This window comes from Drosophila santomea, chromosome X (assembly GCF_016746245.2).
Source record: "Drosophila santomea strain STO CAGO 1482 chromosome X, Prin_Dsan_1.1, whole genome shotgun sequence".
NCBI lineage: Eukaryota > Metazoa > Arthropoda > Insecta > Diptera > Drosophilidae > Drosophila > Drosophila santomea.
Genome location: NC_053021.2, coordinates 11,614,818 through 11,624,352, shown reverse-complemented (window position 1 = coordinate 11,624,352; position 9,535 = coordinate 11,614,818). Strand labels below are relative to the sequence as shown.

The window sequence follows — 9,535 nt, the reverse complement described above, 5'->3', positions numbered from 1 at the left end:
AGCGGAGCAACAGGACACAGCAGGACAGCCAGTTGCCACACACACACACACACACACACACACACACAAGCGACGCGTATCTTTGTATCTACACATGTCTCTGGCCCGCTTCTGCCTCATTCTGCCCGCCAATCGGCGCTTCTGCTGCGCCTCTTTCTTCGCAAAAATTGAGCCTCACTGAAATGCCTTGTATCTCAGGCGAACTACGAATTCGGATGCGGTTTCGTATTCGTATTCGGATTCGGATTCCGATTCTCAACAGCAACCTCAACAACTGAATCAAAAACTGCGGACTGAAAAGCGGGGGGGGGGGGTGCAGAAGAAACGGCGTCGAAAAATAAATATTAAAGACACGCACGTAATTTCTTTGGAACTAGCTGCGAAGAACAACAGGAACAACAATGAATTTCTACAAAAATAATTAAGAAAAACGAAAGAGAGAAGCAACACACACACACACACAAACAAACGCACATTTGTTCAACATTTTATGGCCAACGGTTTGGCCGGCAATTTCAGGCGAAAGAAAAACATGGTCTGCAAAACTGAAGAATCCACATAATCGTTACATCCAAACTATGCCAAACTGAAAAACAATACAAGCTGGATAATAACAATAATAATAATAATAATAATAATATGCAATCCAATGAAATCAAATGAAAGAAAAACATAATTTGCGTAATTTTCACTTTTTTTGGTTTTGTTTTATATTTGTCATTGAAAAAAAATTGTAGGCGTGCGAAGGGGGAAAGCATTATATTGGTTAACAATTAAGGTAAAAAAAAATAATTACAAACAAAATGCGGAGGGGGTGGAGATGGGACATACGATGGGTATCAAATGAAAATGTTAAATAATTACAATTGGTTTTATTGGCGGAACATAAGTTAGGGGCAACTAATCGTAATAAATATATAGGTATAATAATACGCGAACAAGTGCGTGCGTTTGTGGCTTAGAAACATAATAATATCCCTGATTTCGCATTTTCTTGAGAGTTGCTTGGTTTTTCCATTTCCATTTGCTTTTGCTTTTTGCTTTTTGCTTTTGCGTTTCTTTTGTTTCCTTTGCTATGACAATTTGGCGTTTTTAAGGCTAACATATATGTATATGCGGGTACATATGTGTGTGTTGTTATGCGTTGGTCTAGTAACTAGATATAGTATATATATATATATATACATATATATATATCAATTGGCATATAGTTGCTGATTTTTAGTTTACATATCGTGTATATGGCATTTGTGTGTTTGTTTCTCCCGATTATAAAACATAATCAATAATCAAATAATAGTTAAAACAAGTTACAAATTAAAATACGGCAAAAAAAAGTGCTAAAACTAGTGTTTACACATGTAAAATGGAATATTTATAAATATCTATATATCTATATATATATATAATATATAGGCGCCCTGATTTTAAGCGTTTCGTGGACTGCTGTTTGCTGAGGTATACTTGATGGTTTAGGTTTACACGTAATGATAAGGCTTTACAAATAAGGAGCGTAATAATAGCTAGAGTACAAATAATAATAATACAGTTTTAACATACAAATAAAATTAAATAATTTGCTGCTACAACAATTAGGAATTCTGGCTGTCTTTCGTCTTTCAATCGTTTCACACATATGGCAGACTCACTACAAATTACAGGAATGAATGGATTGATTTGATTGGATTGGATTGTGGCGCGGTGGGTGGCACTTCGGCACTTCGATACGATCGTTACGATGTTAAGCTGATACGAGCCAAGGAGTGGCCTGCTGTCTAAGTTATTGAAATGCTGCGGCTTTGCGATCAATTCTAAGTACTTTCGTGTTTACCCCCCAGAGGAAAAAACAAAAAAAAAAAACAAAAAAAAAACATATCAATTTAACGAGGGAAACGGCCAAAACAGCGAATTATTGCCTGCCAAGCAACAAAGTGTGTTTTCTTAACGAGCACGGGGCGAAACTCGTTCAAGTTGAATCGGAACAACTTAGCTGCTTCATCGACACCGACTGGCCTGACCCCAAAAACAGGACACTCAACTGCAGAGCCGCTCCAGCTGCGCCCGCAGCCCAAGCCGCGCTCAGTTGCCCACTGATCCTCCGTTCCTTCGATCCCGCCAAGCTCAAAGCCCAGGAGCATTTCAAAACCCAGATTCTGGCCTGCCCCATATTCAGTACAGCTCTATGCTCTTCTCGATCATTTGAAACTCCTCCTGCGCGTACTCGCCCTTGATTATCATGTGGTGATCGCCCAGCTCCTCCTCATCTTCCTCCTCCAACATATCCGTCTCCATTTCCATCTCCATCTCATCCTCGTCCTCCTCCAGCAGACTGTCATCGTCGGCGGCCACATCGTCAATGTGCCGCTTCAGACTGAGGCTGGAAGCCAGACTGGGATTGACGGACTGGACAAGAGCAGATGCAGGAGCAGGGACAGGAGCTGAGGGCACTGCAACTCCTGCGCCTGGCTCACTGCTCACAGCCGCCACCGTTAGCGAGCGAGCGAATGCCGCCTTGATGGAGCCGGCGGCTGAAACACCACCCAATCCCGCCGTGGCAGTGGCTGCTGCGGCGGCTGCTGCCGCGGCGGACTTCTTGCCCACCACCCGCGGCCGGTTGTGTGTCTCGAGGTGCTTGCGCAGATGATCCTTGCGACAGAAGCCCTTCTCGCAGATGTCGCACATGTGCTGCTTCAGCCCCGTGTGGATGGCCTCCACGTGTCGGCGCAGATCCGTCTTGTGGTGGAACTGCTTGGGGCACAGCTCGCACTTGTGCGGCTTGTCCTGGGTGCGGTGGCGACCCAGGTGCGTGGTGTAGACATCCTCGCTCTGAAAGCGCTTGCCGCACTTCTGACAGCGAAACGGGTACTCACCGGAGTGGAAGCTCTTGTTGTGCTGCGTGAGGTAGCAGTTCTTGGTGAACTCCTTGTCGCACTCCAGACACTTGATCCGTCCCGATGGCAGGGTGGTCGAGTGCGGCGACGTCGATCCGACGCTGCTGTTCCGCCGTCGCTTCGTCGTCGATGGTGTTGCGTTGCCGCCACGCCGCTTCTTGGTCAGCGGCTGCTGGGCCATCGATTGGGTCTGATCCGCCAGGATCTGTTGCTGCTGCTGATGGTCCAGTTGCTGCTGGTGCTGCTGCAGCTGCTCCAACTGCTGGTGCTGCATCTGGTACTGCTCCATCTCGTAGTCCTGCTGGTGCTGCATGAGCGTGGCCATGTCCATCTCCAGCGCAGGAGTGGCCCGCGAGCTGCTCACTGTGGGCGAGTAGGGCGTGGAGAGCACCGTCAGCGTTGGCGTCTGCGCCTCCTGTTGCCCGCCCTGCTGATGGGCGTGCAGGGCTGTGGTGAGTGTGTGAACGGGCGGCAGGTCGCCCTCCTGCGGCGATCGCTGGGCGGCCACCGAGTACGGCGAGAGCGGGGCATAGGGCGCGAACAGAGAGGTTGGCATCAGCTGCAGGATTTGGCCATCGCTGGTGGTGATTTGGTTGCTGTAGCCACCGCCGGCGGCTGCGGCATGCGCCTCCGGGCCACTACCAATAATAGTGTGATAGCTCATTGTGGGGTCCAGCGGCTGCAGCTGCTGGTAGCATTGCGGCGGCGGCGGCATGATGGGCATGTGCATGGTGGGCGGCATGGGCATGGTGCTGGTGATGTGCGGCGGCGGCGGCTGCAGCGGCAGCAGCTGCGGCGCTGTGATGGTGGTGAGCGGCATGGGCATGGTGGGCGGTGGGGAGCTGCTGGTGGGCGAACTGCTGCTGTGCGGCAAACTGTCCGCCAGGATTAACGCCTGCTGCTGCTGCTGCTGCTGATCCAGTTGGTGAAGCTCCCGCTGCTGCTGATGATGATCCTCCTCCTGGCGCTGGTGCTGCTCCCCCAGCTGCTGATGGAGCGGGTGGAGCACCGCCTGGTAGTGGTGCACCAGCTGCTGCTGCGGCGGCTGCATAGTGTCCGGCATACTGGTGGTGGTGGTAGTAGCTAGCGGCGTGGTGCTGGTGCTGCTGCACTGCAGCATATTGCTGTGCATGAGCGTGGGCATGGGCATGGGCATATCCAAAGCCAGCATGTTGTAGTCCATTGCCATAGGCGGCAGCATTCCCATAGGCGGCAGCGGCTGCGGCGGCGGGGTGGTGCGCGAGAAATCCGTTCCCTGCTGCTCCTGCCGGTAGATAGTATGGGGCGAGTTGCTGCTGGGCGTGCTGGGATTGGTGTTGCTGCTGCTGAGCGTGTTGGGCGTGCTGCTGTGGTAATGGCGCGCCGCCAGCAGATACTGCTGCGACGCCTGCTGATGCTGATGCAGGTGATCGTCCGCCTGCTCCTGATCCCGCAGCTCCTGCTCCTCCGCCTCCTCCGTGGCCATTGAGCTGCTGCTGCTGCTGCTGTGGCTCCTGTCCTGGCTGAGACTGTGATTGGGATGCGTGTGCGTGTGTGTGTGGGTGTGGGTGTGGTTGCTGTCCTCCATTTGCTCGCTCTTTATAGCTACCGTGGTGGCCGCCGTTGTTGTTGTTATTGCTGTTGTTGTGATTTGTGGTGCTCGGGTTGTTGTTGTTGGTGGCGGCGTGGTTGTTGTTTCGTTCAGCAGGCCCCTCATTTGGGAGGACGGCATTTGGGTGGTGTTGTTGTTGTGTGGGGCGGAGGGACCTGCTAGCCCGTTTGGGTGACCGTTCAAAACGGAGTTGTGGTGCTGCGGCATCTGCTGCTGGTGGTGCTGCTGTTGTTGCTGCTGCTGCTGGTTGTTGCTGTTGTTGTTGGAAGCGTGCTGTGGTGAAGCGTTTGTCGTGGATTGCACTTGTTGCTGCATATAGCCATAGCCATTGGCGGTGCCATTAGCATAGCCGTTGGCCTGCTGCTGATGGTGGTTGAGGTGGTGCTGCTGCTGCTGTGTGGGCGAGGGTGAGGCCGAATACTGGGACATGGCAGCGCCGCCCATCGCTCCCACGCCCAAGCCGCCTCCTCCGCCATACTCGGGCGGACTTCTGGGCGGCTCCGGGGGTGGCACATTGGCCGGCGGTGGTGGTGGCGGCGGCTGTTGCTGCTGACCCTGACCGCTGGCCGAGGCGGCAGCTGCAGCAGCGGCCGCAGCGGCTGCGGCATTGCCCCTGCGACTGGGCTTCGTCACCGGATCGCGAGCGGGATGGTGGTGCGCCGATATGGGCAGGGTGGCTGGATCCGGCTGGCCGCTCGACTTCACCGCGTTCTTGTGCAGCGTCGTGTTGTAGTGACGCTTCAGGTGGCCCGAGCTAGTGAACCACTTGTTGCAGGCCGTGCAGTTGTACGTTTTGGGACGGCGCGCCTCGTTCGACTTCCAGGTGGCCGCCTTGGCCGTCAGGCTGTTGGCCGGCAGCACAGAGCTAGAACTGGGCGGCTCGAAACCGCGATATCCACCTCCTGGCGCCGCACCCGCCGCGCTCTCCTGCCCGGGTCCACCAGTAGTGGTGCTAGGGAACTCCGCCGGACTGGTGGCCACGCTGGCGCACAGTTCCGCTCCACCGCCTCCGCCTGCTGTGGGGTCGAAGGACTTGTCCACGTAGTGCTGCGAATCGGGATACTCGGACTTGATCAGTCCGTGGCCGCCGTACTCCTGCTTGATCAGCGTGGCTCCGCCAACGCCGGCTGACTGATGATAGGGCGACTGCTTTGGCGAGTAGTAGGGCGACTTGTCCACGCCTACTCCCAACCCCACGCCCAATCCCTGCTGCATGTACGGCGGCAGGCCCTCCACGGAGGCCACTGTCTGCTGTGGCTGCTGCTCCCAGCTGTGAAGAGCGCGCTGCTGCATGGATTGCATCGAGTGCAGCGGATCCGGCAGAGAGCCCAGCGGCAGTCCAGCCACCACGTCGTGTTGCTGTTGTTGCTGCTGCTGCTGCTGGAGCAACTGCTGGTGATAGACCATCTTCTGGGAATCTAGGTCGAGCAACTCGCCGGGATTGGCCGCTGCGGATCCACCGCCGGGTGGCTGTGGCGTGGGCATTTCTTCCTTGATGTACGGCGAACTGGCGTAACCGCTGCTGCCATACGGCGATTCCCCGTGCACGTTGGCGATGTGCTCCTGTAGCTCCGACTCGTTGGTGGTGAGGATGCCGCACTTCTTGCACTGCAACTTGCATCCGGCACTTCCGGCTGCTCCGCCTGGTGAGCCCGGTGTTTGGCCACTGGAGCTGCCCAGCTGCAGGTGCGAGGACGTCGACGTTGGACTGCTGCTGCTCACCACACGAGGACTCATGGCCACCGCCGTGGTGGTGCTGACGGCGCTGGGCGCACTGCCCGCCTCCTCCTGTGCCGCGCTGGCCGTTGGAATGCCGCCCAGTCCGGAGGTGGGCGTTTGCAGGTAGGGATGATAGCGCACCCCGGCACTCTTGCCGTAGTCAACGCCAACGGCGCCAAAGGCGTAGTCAGTGCCCTGCTGCTGCTGCTGTTGCTGCTGGTAGAACTGCTCGTAGCTGTTGATGTAGCTGCTGGCGTAGCCCTGCTGCTGCTGCATGTCCCCGCCGTAGAGTCCGCCGTAGATCTGCTGCTGTTGCTGCTGCTGTCCGCCGGATGCGGAGTACATGTGGTGGGTGGCGTACGGCTGGTGGGTGATCCCAGTTACCTGCTGCTGCTGTTGCTGCTGCTGGGGATCGCCTCCACCCATGGCCTGCTGCTGTTGTTGCGATTGTGGCTGCTGCAACTGTTGCTGCGTCGATTGTTGATGCTGTTGCTGTTGCGTGGGCTGCGGCGTGCCGGGCTGATTATCACTGGAGTCGGCGGCGGCGCTGATTGTGGCATTGGGCGTAGCGGGCGCACTGCCGACGCCTCCCGATCCTCCCGCTCCTGGTCCGCCCGATCCTCCTCCTCCTGCTCCCCCTCCCCCACCGCTATCGGTGGCACTGCTGGAGGCGAGCGCCTCTGCCGCGTGCAGGGGCGGCATCTCGGTCTTAATACTCGTCATGGACCGCTACATAAGTCAATGCTTGATGGCTGCTCGGTGTTCCGCTTCTCATGTCTCGAGCTCTCCGGGATCAGTGGTGCATCCTCTGCTCCTGCTGCTCCTCTGTTTACTTTTCGTTGGCTCTGCTGAGCCGATCGTTTTGTTTTGGGTTTTATGTTATATACTCTTGTTTCGTTATTTTTTTATTTTTTTGGGTTTTTAGTGGTTTTTTGTGCTTTGTATTTGTACTGAAAATAAGCCAATTATTTTTTAAGCCATTATTAATTTGAAGTTACTTGAGTGCAAACGTAAAAAAAACAAACACATGCACACAGTGTTTTTAAAGCTTTTGGTGTCTAACGGTTCTTGGTGTCCATTTCACTTTGATGCGATTTCGCACGCACTTTTGTTATTTGGTTTGGATGATCGCGGAAATGCAATAGCTTTTCCCTGCTAACGTAATGTCAACTGCAATTGTTTGTGAAGTTCACACATGGACGCTCACGCACATACACACACACTTGAAAAAAATATAGGATCCTCGCTGAAGATCCCTTTTCGTTCTCTTTTGCGTTTCTTACTTATCTGCGCCTTGCTTTGGGCACGTCTTCGTTGGACTTGGACTGCTGCTTCTCCTTCTGCTCCGCTCCTCCTTCTCCTTCACCGCTCCTGCTGCGCTCTCTTTCGCTCTCTCTTCTTCGGCGAAACGAAAGACACACAACAGCAGACTTGATAAATAATACGAAACTGAACTGAACTGAAGAAACCAATATCGGAACCGCAACGAATGCTGGTCAATTTTGAATTTCGAATTTTGTTTTTGCGAATCGCGAGGGAAGCGAGAATGGCGATGCGATGCTCTCTCCCGATCACACACTCTTGCTCTCGCCACTTTTTTTTTTTACCGGTGATTTAGAGTTTTTCGGTTTGGGTTCTTCGCTTTCCACTTCGCCCTTTTCCAAAAGATCACTGGAATTCGCGTTTATCGTTTATCGGGGATCGGATCGAACAGAAAAAAATTGTTTACGAACACAAGTATTGCATCGGAATAGAATTTGTTGTTGATTCCCGTGCCGCGATTAGTTCGTTTAGTTTGTTTTTCAATTGGTTTGCCGAAAAGTTGTTGCCAAAAATGTTGCGTTTTGTGAGTGGGGAAAATGAAACAAAAAAGGGCGCTAAAAGTAGCCGCTCCACTCCGTTCGCACGCTTCGTCGTTTTTTCACCCGTGTCCTTCTGTCTGCTACGGCGTTCCAAATACAAATGACCGACAAATACACCGCCGTGCATGCGGCACATTCGTTCTACCCGTTCTGCCGGCAGCGACGCCAGCGGCGACGGTGGCTGCGGCGTCGCGGTCGACGCACATGCGTGGCTGTGTGTGTGTGCGCTATGTACACTGCGCGGCGGCGTTTCGGTTATATGCGTTCGTGTGTGTGCGTGCCGACAGCCGACCGCCGCTGTCGCTGTCTCTGTCGCGCACGGCCGCTGTCGCCGCCGCTGCATTTGATTTTACTTTGCTTTTGGTTTTGCGTTTTGCGTTTCCTTTGCGCTGCCTTTGCATTTGCTTTGCAATACCCTTTGCATGGAGAGTACCGCGATTTATCTCGGATTCAAGATACAGTATTCAATCAAATAGTCTCACCAATTAGCATTACTTACGATCTAACTTGTACATTCAACAATTATCCATGCTCATATTCCATAACTCCTTAGAACTGTTACATTCTGCAAACTCTGAAATATAAATAAATCTCAGCATTGGTTAACCATATACCATTAGATCCAAATTAATTTCTTATACTTTGTTCTTAAGACTTGAATGGCATTAAAAATGTTAGTGGAACCTAAGGACCTTAAATGGCTGATCAATCCATAGGAATTGGAAGTATTGCAATTGCAAAGTGTATCTGTAATAAGATACAAAGCACTCAACTTCTGCATTGCATTTCTAGCGCATAAATATAGTTTTTGATTATGTGAAAATGACTTTCCATTGTTTATTTGAATATTTTTTTCGCAGTATTTGCATTTCTGTGTATATACAGCGAACCATATTTAAGCCGTTCTAGGCACTAAAAATGTAATAAATGTTTTCATTAAGATGGGAGGAATTTGAAATGTTTATTTCGTTCCGATCTCTAGTTTAAAACTCTTGCAGTTCGTAGAATTCATTTACTCTATGGAAGAACTCACCATATAAATGTTTATGTACTCTGTACTAATATCAAAATGTTGCTTGAGTGGCGAAATGTGGATTGCTAAAGAACACAGTGAGGAACTCTTGTGCGGATGACTTAAGAGTCTGGAACTGATTGGGTGGCCCTTTTAGTGATCCATTGATTACCATATCGCTACTTGCTTAAGTTAAAGCTGTGTTGCAGCTTTTGGCTTGTTTTGCCCGCTTTTAGCCTTGGTATGAAAAGCGGCTTATTAATAGACTCCTCGGTGCGGCTTAGTCAGATGTTGACTCACTGGACCGGGCCAAAACCAATTCGCACTACTAGCCTAGTTTCTACACGGCGACCGGCGATTATCGACGTCACGGGTCTCGTAAAGGTTGAAAACGTTCAAAAAATTAATAAACCAAACTTTTATTGCGTTGGGCACACGGGAGTGCAGAGATGAGAGACAA

General features: G+C 51.9%; 1 protein-coding gene across 1 annotated transcript; it reads right to left on the bottom strand.

Annotated features, from left to right (window-relative positions):
• Window positions 1–740: 740 nt before the first annotated feature.
• Window positions 741–8,175, bottom strand: LOC120455435. The gene is made up of 2 exons (XM_039641631.2): window positions 7,485–8,175; window positions 741–7,151 (listed from the first exon to the last, which is right to left on the bottom strand). Exon 2 carries the CDS (start codon window positions 6,922–6,924, stop codon window positions 2,170–2,172), a length of 4,755 nt encoding a protein of 1,584 aa, XP_039497565.1. The 5' UTR covers window positions 6,925–7,151; window positions 7,485–8,175; the 3' UTR covers window positions 741–2,169.
• Between the last annotated feature and the right edge of the window lie 1,360 nt (window positions 8,176–9,535).

Coding starts and splice junctions, on each gene's coding strand:
- LOC120455435 (XM_039641631.2), bottom strand. CDS start 6,924: ATGACGAGTATTAAGACCGAGATGCCGCCCCTGCACGCGGCAGAGGCG.